The 19,269-nt window shown below is 40.6% G+C and overlaps 1 protein-coding gene across 6 annotated transcripts in view; it reads right to left on the minus strand.

The window, feature by feature from the left end:
• The window catches only part of ptprk (protein tyrosine phosphatase receptor type K), a 607,729-nt gene that overhangs the window by 324,004 nt on the left and 264,456 nt on the right, over positions 1–19,269 (minus strand). For all 6 annotated transcript variants that reach the window (XM_078212848.1, XM_078212849.1, XM_078212847.1 and 3 more), the window contains exon 6: positions 17,070–17,244. In XM_078212848.1, coding sequence (XP_078068974.1) covers positions 17,070–17,244 — 175 coding nt within the window. The remainder of the gene's footprint in view (positions 1–17,069; positions 17,245–19,269) is intronic.

The raw sequence follows: 19,269 nt of genomic DNA on the forward strand, positions 1-19,269 counted from the left end.
GCATCAGTAGCTGCACATGCAAGGTGGTGCCGGTTATGTCAACAGTCATAGTCCTGCTATGCACATCAAATCCTGATGCTTAGAATGTACGAAAGGGTCTCATTGAAGAACAGCCCAGCATAAATCTGAGACAGTGGGGGAAAGAAAAAATTGAGATTGGAGGAGGAAATATTGGAAGAAGAATGCCAGAAAAAAAAAATCAAAAGGGAATCATTTCACAAATCAAACACTGGGATGATTGGTGAACAGATTCCATTACCGGCAGGCATTCAATAGATTTGAAGGAAGGCAGCAGTAAGGGAGTGAACAATGGAAAAATATGAGTTAAGTGATTATAATCTACTCATATTCAAATACTTCAAAACTAGAAGAGCAATTATAATACAAATTTACCATCTTATTTTCTTGAATTATTCCTGTGGTTGGGCAAGAGAAAAGCCAATAATTGAATTCACAGCTTTGTCAGTACGTCAGAAAAAATAACATTTGCCCAGTCCCTCGACTGCTAAGAACACCTGTTCACTCAATATAAAAATCAAAATTCATTTTCATTTGGTCTTCCCCTTTGTTCAAAGATTTCCTTTTGCTCAGACTCTATGTCAATCATCTTTCCTTTGAAAGCAAATTGAATAAGGGTTTTACTCAATAATATTTTCATAGCTTGAAAGAGACGTAGAACAAATCATCCAAGTTCTAACAGTACAGAGACTCATATCACCAAATTTCAGGTTGTGGGCTCTTCATTATAAATTGGCTGAAGCTTTCTTCTCTGACACTAAAGAAATACATGTCTCATGGATATGAAGTCACTACGGTATTAAACTTGTGAAGTGCAACCACAGTCTTGTTAAGAGTAAATTTCTAATCCAAAAAGTCTGACATATAGATTCTTGGAAGTAGAATTTCAAAATATCATCATAATCTACCTATTAATATACCGAAGTCCAGATTTTGCAATAGTATGACAAAATTGTCAGTGTTTGCCATCCACACTTTTCTGAAACAGACAGCAACTACTGGAGTCCACACAAGATGCTAAGAAATACGAGGAGACCATTTGACTCATTGTGCCTACTATTCCATTTAATAAGATCATGGTTGATCTGATTCTGACCTATTCTGTCGTCAATCAAATACCTGTCAATTTCAGCCTTGAATAAATTCACTGAGCTTCCACTCTACTCTGTGGAAGAGAGAGAGAGAGAGAACAGAGAATAAAAGACCTGTTGGCCTGACATCAGTAGTAGGGAAAATGCCAAAGTCTGTTGCAAAGGATGTGATAACTGGGTACTTAGAAAATAACGAGGAGCTTGGACCGATTCAACATGGATCTATGAAAATGAAACAATGTTTGACAAACCTGTTTGGAATTTCTTTGAAGAATATACAAGGAGCAGCAGTGGATGTAGTGTATTTAGATTGTCAGAAGGCTTTCGATTCAGTCCGACACAGAAGTGGAGTAAGCAAAATTAGAGCTCATGAGACTGGGGGAAATATGCCCGCATGGATTGAGGATTGGTTAACAAACAGACAACAGAATAGGAATTAACAAATCGTTCTCAGATTGGCAGGCTGTCAATATTGAGGCACCGTAAGGATCAATGCTTGGGCTTCAGTAATTCACAATCTACAAGCGGATGTGGGGATCATACGTAATATTTTCTACTTTGCTGATGACACAAAACTTGGTGGAATGAGAGTTGTGAGGATGATACAAAGTGGCTTCAGGAGAGTTTGACAGGCTAAGTGAGTGACCATGAGAAATAGGAATAGGAAAAGGCCATTCAACCCCTCAAGTATTGTTTCTTGCAAGCTATACAGACAAAGCATACCATACATAAAGGAGGAAAGGAGAGAGTGAAGAATGTAGTGCTACAGTCATAGCTAGGGTGCAGAGAAAGATCAAATTAATGCGAGATAGGTCCATTCAAAAGTCTGATGGCAGCAGGGAAGAAACTGTTCTTGAATAAATTGGTACATATCCTCAGATTTTTGGAACTTTTTAGTGACAGAAGGTGGTGGAAGAGAGTATGTCCGAGGTGCGTGGGGTCCTTAATTATGTTGGCTGTTTTTCTGAGGAAGCGAGTGTAGACAGTGTCAATGGATGGGATGCTGGCTTGAGTGATGGATTAGGCTTCGTTTACAACTCTTTGTAGTTTCTTGCGGTCTTGGGCAGAGCAGGAGCCATGCCAAGCCGTGATACAACCAGAAAGGGTGCTTTATATGGTGCATCTGGAAAAGTTGGAGAGAGTCGTAGCGGACATGCCAAATTCCCTTAGTCTTCTGAGAATGTAGAGGTGTTGGTGGGCTTTCTTAACTATAGTATTGGCATGGAGGGACCAGGACAGATTGTTGGTGATCTGGACACCTAAAAACTTGAAGCTCTCGACCATTTCTACTTTGTCCACATTGACGTAGGCAGGGACATGTCCTCCACTATGTTCCTGAAGTCGATGACTATCTCCTTCATTTTGTTGACATTAAGGGAGAGATTATTGTCGTCGCACCAGTTCACCAGATTCTCCATCTCTTTTTTGTACTCTGTCTCGTCCTCAATAATTGATTCCAACATTTGTCCAACAATAGATGTTAGGTTACTGGCCTATAGTTGCCCACTTTTTGCCTCCCTCCCTTTTTAAAGAGGGGTGTCACATTGCAAGTTTTCTAATCCTCCGGTACTTTGCCAGAACCCAAGGATTTTTGGAAAATTACAACCAATGCATCCACTATCTCTGCAGCTACTTCTTTTAGGATCTTAGGATGCAAGCCATCAGAGCAAGGGGACTTCTCTGTCATTAACCCTATTCGTTTGTCCGATGGTACTTAATTCTTCCCCCTTATTCCTCAGTATTAATGGGATGTTGAAAATGCCTCCCACCGTAAAGACTGATACAAAATACCTGTTTAACTCCTCTGCCATTTCCTTGTTCCCCATAACCATCTCCCAGGTTCATTTTCTAAGGGTCTACTTTGACTTCTCTTTTCTTTGATGTATATAAAAAGCTAGTCAGTTTTTATATTCCTCGCTAGTTTGCCCTCGTGTTTATTTTCTCTCTCTCTATGATCTTTTTAGCCCTCCTCTGCTGGATTCTGAATTTATCCTCGTCTTCAGGACTATCACTGACCTTTGCCTCCTTATATGCCTTTTCTTTCAACTTAATACTCTCCTTAACCATGGTTGGTTTATCCCTCAGAACCTTTCCTCCTTCCTGGGATAGATTTTAGCTGAGAGTCATGAATTACCTCCTTAAATGTTTGCCACTGCTTGCTTACTGTCTTTCCTGCTTATCTATCCACCCAGTCCACTTTAGCTTACTCGATCCTCATTTCATTTTAATTCCCTTTAAGTTAAACAGCTGCTTCTGACCCAAGACTTTCATTTCAAACTAAACATTAAATTCCATCATCTTATGATCACTACTTCCTATGGGATCTTTTACTGTTGTTATTACACCTGCCTCATTAACAATTACCAGATCCAAGATAGTCTGTTCCCTGGTTGGCTCCATGACATATTGCTCTCGGTAACAATTCCTAACGCACTATGAATTAGTTGCTGTAGCTTCCCTTCCTAACTTGATTAACTCAAATCAACAAGATTAAAGTCACCTATAATCATTGCTCTATTCTTTTTACATGCCCCTATTATTTGCTGATTTATACCCTTTCCTACAGTGTGTCTATTGTTTGGGGATCGATATTCTACTCCTACCAATGCGGGAGCAGGCAAGAACATGGCAGATGGAATATAATGTGGACAAATGACAAGTTATCCACATGGGTAGGAAGAACAGAAATGCATAGTATTTCTTAAATTGAGAGAGATTGGGAAATGCTGGTGTCTAAAGAGACTTGGGTGTTCTTGTTCACAAGTCATTGAAAGCTAACATGCTTGCAAAACTCAAAACACTTCAGATGTTATTCCATGATTGGCCAACACCTGCAAAACAATCCTGACTAAGATGATCAGCCAGACGCAGCTGACTTACACATGCTAGAAGCCACTGTAGAAATCATTATTAACACAGAGCCCTGTCCCTTGCATTTGGAAGGGGCATGTGCACACTTTGAACCTTTTTAATCTAAACAAGTTTAGAAACAGTCATACTCTGGATCATTCCCCAGGGCAATGCCTCGACCATAGTTGACCTGCCAGGGTTTGAATTTGAACAAATCTGGGCAGCTGACTACTCTATGCTGCTTCCTCCATGGCAACACCTCCACTAGAGCTCACTTGCCAATCAGCACGCTCTTCTCAAGCAGTATAAATTGGTGTTCCCCCATTACATTTCAGAAATTTCTTGTGAGCTAACCTGATTAGTGCACGACAAAAAGCTTAGATAGCAGGTTTCTTTTTTTCCCATGGAACATTTGTGACTTTCCGATCTACTAGGACCTTTCCAGAACTTGGAGGATTGGAAGATTACAGCCAATGCATCCACTATCTCTTTAGTCACTTATTTTAAGACCCGAGAGTGCAGGCCAGTTGGTCCAGGGGACTCATCGGCCATCAGTCCTATTTGTTTTCTTTGTATTTTATCTCTAGCAACCATGACTATTTGAACTTCCTCTCTCCTTTGCCCCCTGCTTTTCTACTATTACTGGAATGCTTTTTCCGTCTTCTACTGTGAAGACAGATAAAAAAATACCTGTTCAAATTCTCTTGTTATTTCTTTGTTTCCCATTATTAATTCCCCAGTCCCACATTCTAAAGGGACCAATGCTCACTGTAGCTATTCAGTCATAATTGTAAAGCTTTTACTGCCTTTTTTATATTCATGATAGGCTGGAGGAGGCAGATGTTCTGAGGGAAGATGTATTAGCAATTTTGAAAAACCTGAAGGTCAATAAGTCCCCTGGGCCAGGTGAGGTATATCCTAGGATTCTTTGGGAGGCAAGGGATGAGATTGCAGAGCCTTTGGCTTTGATCTTTGGGTCCTCACTGTCCACAGGGATAGTGCCAGAGGACTGGAGAGTGGCGAATGTTGTTCCTCTGTTCAAGAAAGGAAATAGGAATGACCCTGGTAATTATAGGCTGGTTAGTTTTACTTTGGTAAGTTAATGGAAAAGGTCCTGAGGGATAGGATTTACGACCATTTAGAAAGATGCAGCTGAATGCGGGATAGTCAACACGGATTCATGAAGGGCAAGTCATGCCTCACAAATTTGACTGAATTTTTTGAGGAGGTAACTAAGTCTGTCGAGGAAGGTAGAGCAGTTGATGTCATATACATGGATTTTAGTAAGGCGTTTGATAAGGTCCCCCATGGTCAGCTCATGAAGAAAGTAAGGAGATGTGGGATAGAGGGAAATTTGGCCGATTGGATAAGTAACTGGCTATCTCATAGAAGACAGAGGGTGGTGGTGGATGGAAAATTTTCAGACTGGAGACCAGTTACCAGCAGTGTACCACAAGGATCAGTGCTGGGTCCTCTGCTATTTGTGATTTTTATAAATGACTTGGAGGAGGGGGCTGACGGGTGGATCAGTAAATTTGCGGATGACACCAAGATTGGTGGAATAGTGGATGAGGTGGAGGGCTGTTGTAGGCTGCAAAGAGACATTGATAGGATGCAGAGCTGGGCCGAAAAATGGCAGATGGAGTTTAACCCTGATAAGTGCGAGGTGATTCATTTTGGTAGGACAAATTTGAATGCGGATTACAGGGTGAAAGGTAGGGGTTCTGAGGAATGTGGAGGAACAGAGAGATCTTGGGGTTCATATCCACAGATCTCTGAAGGTTGCCACTCAAATGGATAGAGCTGTGAAGAAGGCCTATCGTGTGTTAGCATTTATTAACAGGGGGTTTGAGTTTAAGAGCCGTGGGGTTATGCTGCAACTGTACAGGACCTTGGTGAAACCACATTTGGAATATTGTGTGCAGTTCTGGTCACCTCACTATAAGAAGGATGTGGAAGCGCTGGAAAGAGTGCAAAGAAGATTTACCAGGATGCTGCTTGGTTTGGAGGGTAGGTCTTATGAGGAAAGGTTGAGGGAGCTAGGGCTTTTCTCTTTAGAGCGGACGAGGATGAGAGGCAACTTAGAGGTTTATAAGATGATGAGGGGGATAGATAGAGTGGACGTTCAGAGACTATAAGGTTCATGGTGGGAGATATAGGAGGGATGTCCGAGGTAGGTTCTTTACTCAGAGTGGTTGGGGTGTGGAATGGACTACCTGCTGTGATAGTGGAGTCAGACACTTCAGGAACTTTCAAGTGGTTATTGGATAGGCACATGGAGCACACCAGAATGATAGGGAGTGGGATAGCTTGATCTTGGTTTCAGATAAAGCTCGGCACAACATCGTGGGCTGAAGGGCCTGTACTGTGCCGTACTGTTCTATGTTCCTTACACTCAAATTTTTCTCTATTTATTTCCAGTCATCCTTAGTCAGTTTCCAACATTTTCCCAAACTTCTGATCGACCACAAATCTTTGAGCAACGTACATCTTTTCTTTCAACTTGGTACCATAACTTCCTTAGCCTATCATTGATGTTTCTTCCTGTAGATTTTCTTTCTCAGTGGAACATATTTTTGTTGCGCTATGAAATACCTCTTCAAATTTCTGCCCCTCTACCTTTTAATCTATTTTTCATGTATTTATCCTGTCTTCATACACTTGTAATTAAACATAGAATAGCACAAGTTCCTGTCAGTGATTTTGTACTTCGGCATTGGGAAGGTGCCTATCGGTCTGTTTTATATCAAACGGCCTGGTATTTGCTTGCTTTTCCACTATCCAGATGAGCTTTAAGTCTGGTCTATTAGGATTAAAATAGGAGGAGGAAGCATGCACCAAAATTAATTTCACAAAATACAGGAGTCTGAAAGACAATGACTAGCCAATAATACACAACAATTCAGTTTACTATCCTCATCAATGCTTTTCACTGGAAATTAAGCCATTATACTCAAATACAGGTAGCTCTGGTGCAAATATTTAATTATGGGCTTCTGGAGGGAAGCCCATGATGCATCAACTCCATGTGCAGTGATATCTTTCCCCCAGTGCTGCTGGTCTGGTATCTGATATTCTTGCCATTTAGCATTGGCCACTCTTGGCACAGAGTGCACTGTTGATGCTGCCCACTCCCAAGGCAAATGCAATCAAGAACAAAGAACTCAAGTCATTAAAATTTGCCTTTGTGCATCAAAACTGCTTGAAAATGCGACATCTTGTTGAATGAGGTATAACTGGGTTTCTAAATAGCATTCAAATTTTAAAATTTCTGCTGAACAACCCTATTGGCCCCGAAAATCTATTTTTATGTTGACAAAATGTCAATTCTTTGATGATAAAAAATACACACTTTAAAGATATTTTAAATGTTTCATACTTCAGGTTAGACCTTAATCACAGGTGCATCTCCAGGTCTCTTATTACACACTGTGGAAATTTTATTAAAGGTGAAAAATACAGTGCATTTTACTTTCTTGTTTGATGTCGGTCAGAATACTTCAGTGTCATTGACAGTTTACCCTGCTGATTACATCACTGCTGCTAGACATCTGGTGACCTCTTTGACTTGGTACTAGATTCAAGCTGACATTGGGAAAGGGGAAATCCACAGAGACAATCAGATCTTTATAAGCTCCGGCTGACTGCACATTCACAATCAAATGTGGAAACACAAAAGTGAGTCTATTCTTCTGCCTAAGCTTCATTGTTGAAGCTCCCACAGCCTTGCTAATCCCCTGCAAAATGCCATTGCTTTGTCATTGACCGTAAAATCTGGGCCATGTCTGCCCTTCCCCAATTCCACTGTGTGCGGTGGGTGAGAAGTCAGTGTTCCAAAGTGGGTGGGGGAAGAGTTTGGGGTTGCACTGAAATGGGGCAAATGCTTATCCCAGAAAAAGCAGCTTAATTCTTCTTTTTTTGTTAACAGTTTTTTGTTAACAGTTCAGTTTAGACACTGAAATGATATTTTGACTACCACTGCGTCTTTTGTTATTTATAAATTTTGTTTCTTCTATTTGGCTGCTGTCAGTGGTGGTGGAGGCAAACTCAATAGGGACTTTTAAGAGACTCCTGGATGAGTACATGGGACTTAATAGGATGGAGGGTTATAGGTAGGCCTAGAAGGTAGGGATATGTTTGACACAACTTGTGGGGCCGAAGGGCCTGTTTGTGCTGTAGTTTTTCTATGTTTCTATAATACTTACATATTTTTCCCTCAAACAGAATTAAAACAACATACCATTGTTGGAATGATTCTTTCTACTAACTGTTTTGATATTATCAGAACAAATTCATCCAAAAGGTTTTCTGATTACTTCAATGGAAACAATTTATTTTAATATAGCACCTCTAATCTGAAAAGAATCCCATGGTGCTTGACAGGAGCATCAGACAACAAAATATGGCTTCGAGCCAGGTGAGATATTAGGTCAGATTACCAAAACCTTGGTTGCAGAAGTAGGTTTTAAGGTGTATAGTGAAAGAGCATTTCAGAGAACTGTCAGGCTTTTCAGAGACTAAGGTCTACAAGTGAAAATTCTAACAAAAATAATCGGACAAGGATGACACGATTATAAATAGCTTTAATCAAATGAGTCAGCAGATTGAGTGGAAGAGTTGGCATATGAACATATATTTTTTCCAAAATGATCTGAAAACATTAGAAAAATTACTTCAGATAAATTCATCAATATACATATTGATGCGCGATAAATCACACGGGAGGCTGGATGTACCCGGGAAATAAAGGCTTTTATTGCCAACAATAATGGAGGTACTATATACAATATACAATCCCAGACTAAAGGGTCACCAGGCAGAGCAGTGACCTTTATACCTCTCCCGGAAGGCGGAGCCAACTGGAGTGTACCATAGGACTATATTAACATGTACAACAGCCCAACCCTAACCCCAACAGCAACATATCTACAGACTCATAGTGCTGGCCAAACCATGGCTCAGCACTCCTGGTGGTAACCAACAATGGTTCACCACACATCTTAAAACATAGACATCCGCCTTGACTCTATACCAAGTCAGAACATTATGGGTTTAAAGCCCAATCCATAGTTTTGAACACACAACCCTGGCCAACACCTCATTTGGGAGAGCTGTTATGTCTGAGGGATCATCCTAATGGTGAAACATTAATCCAAGGTTCCACCTGCGCTCTCTGGCACAGGTAAAAGATTCAACAAGAATATTCCAAGGAAATGGGCGTTCTTCCTGTCTCCCAATTAATATTTTATCCATCAACTATCAGCACTAAAGCACATTACCTGATCACAGTTTGAGATCTTGCTGTCTGCAAATTGAATTCTGCATTTTCCTATAGTACAACAGTGATTGCATTTTATTAACATTGCATTGACTGAGGAGCAATTTGGGGCATTCTCTATTTTATCAGAAAAAATATGAGAATCGATTTCTTCACTTGCTGATTATGGTTAATTTTGTTTTGTTACCTTTGATTCAGATATTTGCTTGCTCCTGAATTTTGCTGCATTTGATAACAAATCAAACACTGATAAATCTGCAAGAGGAAATATACCACCATTGTATGATTTTGAACCTGTTACATTGATCAGAATAAGGGCATAATGCTATATAATGCACATCTAATTTTAAATAAGGTAAACAAGGCTGCAGTAACGTGTCTTATCAGGGCACTGACGGCTGAATGAGTCCAAGTCACATTTCCATTACGTGGCATTCTGGGCATCGAATTCCCAACTCCTTTATTCCGTCTAAGTTCCATTATGATGTTTTTCTTTACACCTGTGCACACAATTATTATCCTTCACCTTATTCAAAGCCAGAGTACATACTATTAGAGCAGCAAAGATACTCCAGGCTTGTGGTGGGTAATTGTTTTAAGGTCAATCCTTTGGATATTTTTCACAGGTTTCCGATCAGCCTCACGAGTCTGTTTCTATTTCCCCAATGTCTAGATAATCTGTGGTTAGTAAGGGGAAATAGAAAATATAACGTAGAATCCTTAAGGAACTGAAAAATCACTGCAGGCTACAGGATGATACAATTAACCGCCCGAACAAGTTTAAACAAGAACTGAAGAATTCAAAGAAGCTCTTTCAGAATTAAAGCCATCAGCAATGAAATTTTCAACACAGATTTACCTGATGCCTGAATTCATACCACTTGGCATGTCCCCATCATCAGATTTAATAGTTTTCCATTTCTTCCAGTATTAGCAATTATTTTCCATTTCCGGAACAAAAGTCAGGCATTTTCAAAACAAAATAAGCAGCTAAACAAGGGTGGTGTTCAAAATGCGAGAAATATAAAGAACACACTCACGTTGCAATTTCAGTCTACGCCATTCTGGTGACAAACACACTGCCTAAGCAAACCACAGAGTGCCACACTGAGTACAATATGATATTTTTTGAGAGATAATGCTGCAGTTACCGAGATGTTAATCTCTCCAACATTGCCTAGATAACTACCAAGGTAAGTACATCAGAATTGTCCAAAGTCTTTGACTCTAGCTCAGAGGCTTTCACGGAGGGTCCTGCGGAGCACAGGAATTGCCCATCAATTGAAGCTTCCCAGGCAATTCCCACATCGTCCCATTCACCAGGACTTCTACGTGGTCCTGATATATGTCTTATTTATACATCCAGCCTCCGATGGCCTGGAGACTGGAAGATTTGGCCCAATATCTCTCGTGTCTAAAATGGCAGACAAAAAGGCAAAGGACTCATCTTTAAGTAAAACTGTAAATAAACAAATTAAATGAAATTACTGGAGAATTAAAGAACTGACGTTCTTTTCCCCTCCCCCACCCCCTGCACAGCCCCACACCCCTCCAACACATAAACTGACCACTCCAATTAATTCTACTAAATTGACGCCAGAATACAAAAGCAAAGCATTGCAGGTACTGGAAATCTGATGTTAAAAGGAGAAAGTACTCAGCATGACTGGCAGTGTCTGTGAAGAAAGAAACAGAGTTAATGCTTCAGGTTAACTCTCTTTTTCACTTTCCACAGATACTGCCAAATCTTTTGAATATCACCAGTTTTTTTGTTTTCATCTAGAATCATTGAAAGTCTTGACTTCTTTTGAAACCACGAACAACCATTAGATACAGTCAGTGTGAATTCAGGGAACACATTACATTGAGATTTGTGACATTCAAATAATCAAGAAACTAAAGAAAGCACTTTCCATCCATTCCCCACCCACATGCAGTTCTGAGGGGAAAAATTAACAGTTAGAGTTTGCTGTCTTTTGCATTATGCATGTTCAGATAGATGTAAATGATTTGAAATCCATGGGGCTTTTGCCAGCAGACTGACCAATGTTGATCCCTGAAATGGTCATCTATTATTTTTCTGATAGTGGGACGTGGCTGTCTACAATTTAACTGTCATACATGCTGAGACAACAGCAGTGGCCGCACTTTTGAATAATTAATTAGCTGTGAAGTGCTTGGGGATGCCCTGGGGTTGTGGAAGCCGGTATAAAACTGTAAGATTCTGCTTTCCTTCCTGCCAACAAGTAAATTCTCACAAAGCAGTATCCTCTCCACGGAGCAGAGGAATCTCTGACAAAGGTTATTATAAATTCTCTCAATTTATACCAACAATCCAAAGAAAAACGTTTTGTGAATTTATACGCCATGCACATTTCCACATAATGCAACTAATTTAAAGCTCATCCATTCAATGGACATTGGTTCTGATGTCTTAGCCTTACACTGGCAAACTGCTTCTTCAGCTTAACCTAACAAATATTCCTGTTGGATGGAGCTTTAATTAAATGTTTCATTTCAACTGGAGCTCATAAAATACATTCTGTACATTCACAATGGAACTTTCATTTAAGTTTAACCTTACACAAGCTATGAGATCACCTGAGTCTAATTGCAATCTGACACCACCTTGTATGTGTATTACGGATGCGATCTAAGTGCTACTTTCATCTTATGTCAGATAAAGGATGTTCAGAAACGATTGCATACAGCTCAATCTCCTAGCTGATTAAAGAGTTGCTTTCCAAGCTAAAAATGTCACATCCCATCATATCAAAAGATTCAGGGTGTATGTGAGTTAATGGAGAAACAGATTCAGATTTCCTTCTGGATTTTGGGCTTACCCAGTTACATTCCTTTGTAACAAAATGCAAAGCTGATCACTTCTATATGCTCCCAGTATAAACGAGGCTCAATGTATTCAAATCTGTTGCGGAGCCAGACATGAAGGCTGGTTCATCTCAAATTTTCAGCCTGGTGACAATTCAGTGCACTGGAGAAATGGGGCATCGCTTTCAGTCTGCTGTCTCTCCATTCTGACAAACTATTCCAAACTTTCATGGTGAAACATTTATTGAGCATTCCCTGTTGTAAATCAAGGCATGTTTCTTTTGGCTAACTGCAACACTTCCATTGGTTGCTTCAACTCAATATATATTCCAGCCGTTCCTCACCCTTCATATTCCTACCATCTTCCACCTCCGTGCTTTATAATATAGGTACACAGGTGGGATATTTGAATTCACATCCCCAATCTAAAAGTGAATGGATGTGAAAGTTGGCCTCATTCTATATCTGTTTTCCTCCTTGTCATCCTTCAATTCATCACCTCCTCCCCATTCTCTTGCTGTTCATCAATTTCCTATATTTACGTCCTTCCTTTATTCTGTGATTTTTCCGTTTTTTTCTTTTCTGTGCTGCCGATTAAATTCTGTGTTATCTTTGCCATTTGCTCACTCCCTCCCTCATTGCTCTGATTCACTCTATCTTTCTTTTCCCCAACTTGTTACTCCCTGCCACACCACCCATCCCTCACATGTATACTATTTTATCCTTTTTCTTCAAATGAGATGAGATTCAAAGCAGAAAACTGATGTGATACATTTTGGTAGGAAGTATGAGGGGAGACAGTACAAGGTGAATGGTACAATTTTAAAAGGGGTGCAAGAAAAGAATGAGCAGGAGCTGTTTGTGAACACAAGCCTGAAGATGGGAGGACAGGTTACCAAGCAGTTAATAAAGTCTATGGGATACTGAATATTTCAAATAAAGATAGATACGAAAGCCAGGAAATTGTGGAGTATTGCAGTTGCAGCCAATTCTGGGCACCAGGGAATGCTTTAAGAGGGGGTACAGGAGAGATTTATGAGGATACTTCCAGGAATGAGGGGGTTATGGTTACATAGATAGACTGGAGACACTGGGGTTGTTCTCCTTTGAATAGAGAAGATGATGATGAGAGTTGACAGAAGTGTTTAAATCATGAAATGTTTAAGAAAGAGTCAATGAAGTGACAAGGTTTCCAATGGCTGACAGGTGGATAAGCAAAGGGCACAGTTTGGCAAAAGAACCCATGGCAACACTGAGGAAAAACTAATGCCATGAGTAGTTAGCATTTGGAATCTGTCTGATAGGGTGTCATTTACATCTTAAATAGTAACCTCCAAAAGGATATTCGAAGGAGAAAGTATTGCAGGATTATAGGGAAAGAGGGAAGGAGTGGGATTGTTCTTTAAAAGGCCTGATGCAGACTTCATGAGTTGAATAGCTTCCTTCTGTGCTACAATTCAATAATGTGGAGATGCCGGCGTCGCACTGGGGTAAGCACAGTAAGTAGTCTCACAACACCAGGTTAGAGTCCAACAGGTTTATTTGACAGCACTAGCTTTCGGAGCACTGCCCCGAAAGCTTGTGCTGCCAAATAAACCTGGTGACTTTAGCCCGGTGTTGTGAGACTACTTACAATTCAATGAAACAGATATAGTCAGCAAATTGAGTCTGACATTTTAGACTTTGGTAAATCACAAAATAAATAGTCCATCTGTTTGGTATGGCTGCTTCTGGCTTGAATTTTGGCCTTTTGTACACATTTTCAAATGTGTTAACATTAGCTTTGCCGTAAGTAACTACGAGAAGATGGCACTGCTGCACTGTGCTTAAAGACGCACAATCATGCGGTGGATGAGCTTTAGCTGCAAGGTACACAATATTAACATTACTTTCAAAATGTCATGTGCCCTAAAAGATACTTTCGTACCAACAAGACACAGCAAACACTAGACAGTTTCATAACTCGGTACGATCTGTTTGCATTACAAAACTTATGGCTAAGTATACTGTACTTGATCTAGTTTTTATTTCCTCCAGCACCAAGCATGCGAGATCAATGCTTCAAAACATAAGAAGTCACTGCAAAAAAATAATGTTTTTTGTTTGTTACAGACAAAAGCAAAATTCCTTTAAGCCGATCCTGTCAGTGTCTGTTAGGAGGAAAAGTCACTAATAAAGTGCTGCCCTTCGGTCATCTTTGACAATGGGCAACGCTATGCCACCTCTTATTAAACGTAATCCATATCAGTGGACCCAAATTTCTTTTAAAATTATCATCTTCTGTCTCAGTATAGCAGGATGTCACTTTTATAGCACCACTGAGATATCGGACCTGTCAGCGCAGTTAATTTTCAACTTACTCTCAACACCAGGGTTTCTGAGCCTGAGGCTATTTTTTACTACACTAACAGGATTTATTTTACAGTTATTCAGATCAGCAAGGAGAACTAATATAGCTGTTCAGATGGAAACCAACCAAGATACATAAAAAAAACTTGATTACGCAGCAGTTTCCAACATTTGTTGCAGAATTTCCAATTTAATGTCCAAGTTATTTAATTAGTTTACAGCACCATATAATCTGGATAGCCCTCTGAACTATTTCACCAAGCTACTCCAAGACAAGAAGCAAGCTGCCTTCCTTTGCCCCAAGGTAGATGTTAGTGGCATGGGAAATATACAAGGGAGTGAAGCAGACATAATAAAACTGCAAATAAATTGCTGCTGTAGTTGCCTACAGGGCAACCTCAATGATTGTTTATTGTCTAGGAAGCAATATTGGATTACCCAAAGCTACGTTTTAAGTGAATGTGTCATTCTGGTGAACATTATAAAACAATTTCTGACTACAGTTTTGTTAGCATTTCTTGTAACCAAAGGGATAAACTAACTATCGTGTAGGGTTGATTATATTTCCTGAATATTCTACATCTTCCAAACTGCTTGAATATAGTCAAGTTCAATTGGTTCTTGGAAAAGCACATACAGATATAAACTCAGTAGTGTTGTGCTGTTGCAGCTAGATAGCTCTGCACACAGTACACTATTCCTACATCTCACAAAACCTTAGAAGCTACACTATTGCACTCAATCATTGTAATTGATTAACTAATTGGCAATTCCCCAATGCAACTACAGGGAATCCTTTACAGAGGAGCCACACCAGCTGTCAGGAACAGTATGCTAAAGGCAGTATCACATACATCATTCAGCTTAATAATAATGGGCCATATCTTCCGATGTCAACAGCTATGAAGGTTGAGAAGTTCGCTTTTCTTATCCAGCGGGGCCCGTCAGAAGTTCAGACCGCGCATATGCGCAGTAATTGCCTGTGAAAACTTCCAGTGGGCAGATTTGCACTACCTGGACCCCTTTGAAAATACTGACAGATACTTGGGCCTGTTGCACAAGAGTTACCAGACACTTTAGTACTGTTGCACTTAATCACTGGTGTAGGTTAACCCCCTAACTACGCCCCACCACCTACCCCAACCTTATTCACACAGCCCCAATTGCCCCTGACCCAACTACTCCCAGCGACCCACCCTTCACCACCCGACTCCTTAAATTACCCATCCAGCCCCACAACTAATCTGCCCCGCCCCAAGCACTAACCTACCCCATTAAAACTCACAAGACCTTTAAAAACTTACCTGAACACAGCAGCTGGTGTTACTAAAAGGGAGCAGGACTCTCCAATAGGGGTCACTGCTGCAGCAAGACTGGGTTGCAAGGTTGAAAAAAAGTGCAGCCAGAATAATTCACAGCCAGCGACGATAGCCTGACCATCGCAGCTGACCAGTCGTTCTGGTCCAATGTTGAGAAACATGTGGAGTACTGCAGCTGACAGCCTCATAATTAGCAATATTTGTAACTTGGCTAAGACATGTGAAACAGCAGCAATTAAATACATGTAATGATCTATAAACCTTACACTTTCACTTATAAATTGCAGGAATTAACAATGCCCTGAGCCATCAACTTAGATGGCCATTACTGATGAGCAGTGCACATTGGATGTTGATTAGTTAAATGCACTGTATGAAGATAAGCTGTTTTGTTATAGATTTCTAACAACCTTTAAAATTGAACTATTAAAGATTTAAGCATTTTGGTATCTCAGGGATTCAAGGGGTATGCGAGGTAGTGGGAAAGAGTTGAAGCCCAATATCGGCCACGATCAAATAAAATGTCAGAGTAGGTTTGACAGGCTGTACGATCTTATGCTGCAAATATGTTCTTAATTTTTGTCATCCTTTGTGACACTTTTCTCTATTACATTCTATGTACAGTTCTGCTGAGCCTATTCGGGGAATAACGTAGCTGGAGGCAGAAGTTGGGAAACCAGGGTGGGAGGGAACCAAAATATTACAAGTTGTGCTTTACACAAGTATGTCCTTCAGTGTGGACCAAGCTGAAGACTGCAAGATCAACAGGAGGGAAACTTCACCTGCACAGGCCATGCAGGAGCATATGCGATGCATCTTCAAAGTTGAAATCCACCCACTGTGATTGGGGATGAGGCTTGTGCAGTCTCAGGTCCTGATGATTACACGGGAATGTACATTTTTGTGGGAACAAGAATACTTCTTTTTGAAATCCAAACAGTTTTCCAGGGCCAGACCCAACCAATGAAGCCATCATTCGCCTCATCTCACTCAACATCCCTGTACACGGTCTGAACTGACAATTCACAACTCATTACGAGCTGTGCTTTTTTTTTTAAACAAATGGCAGATGGAAAAACTTTCCTCTCCCCAACTTCCAAATACTCGCAAGGGCGTTAAAAACTCAAAAACATTTAAGACCAGGTCTTCCATGATTTGCCTCTTGGTTCCACAGCTCACCCACAGTTCAACTGGCAATGTTCCTGAGGAACTCCCTGGCTAACAACTGACAAGTACAATCCGTAGAAAATTGAACACTGTTCAAAACAAAATAATTTACTAAGGGAACCAAGATGCTTGACACAAGGTAACTGCAAAAAGCTAAATTTACAATACCTTGAACGATAAGCTCAGCAAAATTCGATACACCAGAGCCTCTTTCCGACTGAGTTACACAACGGTACAAATCTTCATCGTTCTTTTTCACTTCTTTCAATTTGAAGGATGCAGCAAACCGCCTGTGATTTATATTCTTTGTCTGAGCAACTGGTATGTCTTCCCCATTTCGCCTCTGATGAACAGAAACATTGAAACAGTTACTATTTATCATCAGATCCTGGGTGAAATTAGAGATCAACAATCGACAAATGTAAGCTATACCGTGTTTATTTAGCATATTTAATAGATGTTGGCATTTAAGAATCGCCAAGCAGAAACTTGCATTTTCACCTCACATTGTTTGGTAGAAAACACCCAGTTATTTTTTTATTTGGCTCCTGATCACAACATGGTCAATAGCATCAATGCACAAAGTTAATATCCGATTTAAAAATGGACTCCAGGTCAGAAATGATGTGGATGCTTTGGAGAGGGCACAAAGAAGGTTTACCAGGATGTTGCCTGGTGTGGAGGCTTTTAGATATGAGAAGTTGGATAAACTAGCATTCTTTTCACTGGATAGACGGAGGCTGAGGGGTGACCTGATAAAAGTCTACAAAATTATGGGAGGCATAGATAGAGTCAGAGGCTTTTTCCCAGGGTGGAAGGCTGACTACAAGAGGACACAAGTTTAAGGTGAGAAGTGGTAAGTTTAGGTGAGACGTGCAAGGAAAGATGTTCACACAGAGGGTGATGGATGCCTGGACGCCACTGCAGGTGGAGGTGGTAGAAGCAGGCATGTTAGCAATGTTTGAGGTGCATCTCGATAAGACACATGAACAGGAGGTGAACAGAGGGATAGAAACCGCATATCAGCACACGCTTGGTAGACTGAAGGGCCTGTTCCTGTGCTGCATTGTTCTTTATTCCAATCTTTTGTTCTGAAGACCAACAGACTTTTTGGGTTGTTATAAAACTGCACAATTTTTACTCATGTCAGAAACAGTGATTTCAGCCAGAGCAGCGTGTGCTGGAACACAAAACATTGCCATTTCTGCCCCAAAACTTAAAACTTGATACTGCAGGCAATTATGGCAGCTTTGGGTTTTTAAAAAGGCATAATTTATAAATGATAACAGTCCTCATGGAGGCACACTTCTGTTTCCTCTGGGCCATCTCCTATTGCACAGTCTGACACGACTGCTCTCTTTCCACAGAAAAGGTTATCACAGCATGAAGCCATTGCCATTGCATTCTTCCAAACTTGCCTGAAGATCCCTGTCACTTAAGAGTCACAGAGGTTTACAGCATGGAAATAGGCCCTTCAGCCAAACTTGTCCATGCTGCCCCTTTTGGTAACCCCTAAGCTTGTCCCAATTGCCTGCATTTGGCCCATATCCCTCTATACCCATCTTACCCATGTAACTGTCTAAACGCTTTTGAAAAGACAAAATTGTACCCACCTCTACTATGACCTCTGGCAGCTTGTTCCAGACACTCACCACCCTCTGTGAAAAAATTGCCCCTCTGGACCCTTTTGTATCTCTTCCCCTCTCACCTTAAACCTACGCCCTCTAGTTTTAGACTCCCCTACCTTTGGGAAAAGATATTGACTATCTTGCTGATCTCTGCCCCTCATTATTTTATAGACCCCTACGAGATCATCCCTCAACCTCCTACACTCGAGAAAAAAGTCCCAGTCTATCCAGCCTCTCCTTACAACTCAAACCATCAAGTCTCAGTAGCATCCAAGTAAATCTTTTCTGCATCTTTTTAGTTTAATAATATCCTTTTTATAATAGGGTGACCAGAACTGTACACAGTATTCAAAGCGTGGCCTTACCAACGTCCAACCCTACCATTAACTGAGTAAGTCTTGCCCTGGCTTGATCTACCAAAATGTATCACCTCACATTTATCTAAATTAAACTCCATCTGCCATTCGTCAGCCCACTGGCCCAATTGATCAAGATCCCGTTGCAATCCTAGATAACCTTCTTCACTGTCCACTATACCACCAATCTTGGTGTCATCTGCAAACTTACTAACCATGCCTCCTAAATTCTCATCCAAATTATTAATATGAATGACAAATAACAGTGGGCCCAGCACCGATCCCTGAGGCACACCGCTGGTCACAGGCCTCCAGTTTGATAAACAACTCTCTACAACCACCCTCTGGCTTCTGTCAAGAAGCCAACTTTGTATCCATTTAGCT

The sequence above is a fragment of the Mustelus asterias genome, chromosome 5 (genome assembly GCF_964213995.1).
Source record: "Mustelus asterias chromosome 5, sMusAst1.hap1.1, whole genome shotgun sequence".
Lineage (NCBI taxonomy): Eukaryota > Metazoa > Chordata > Chondrichthyes > Carcharhiniformes > Triakidae > Mustelus > Mustelus asterias.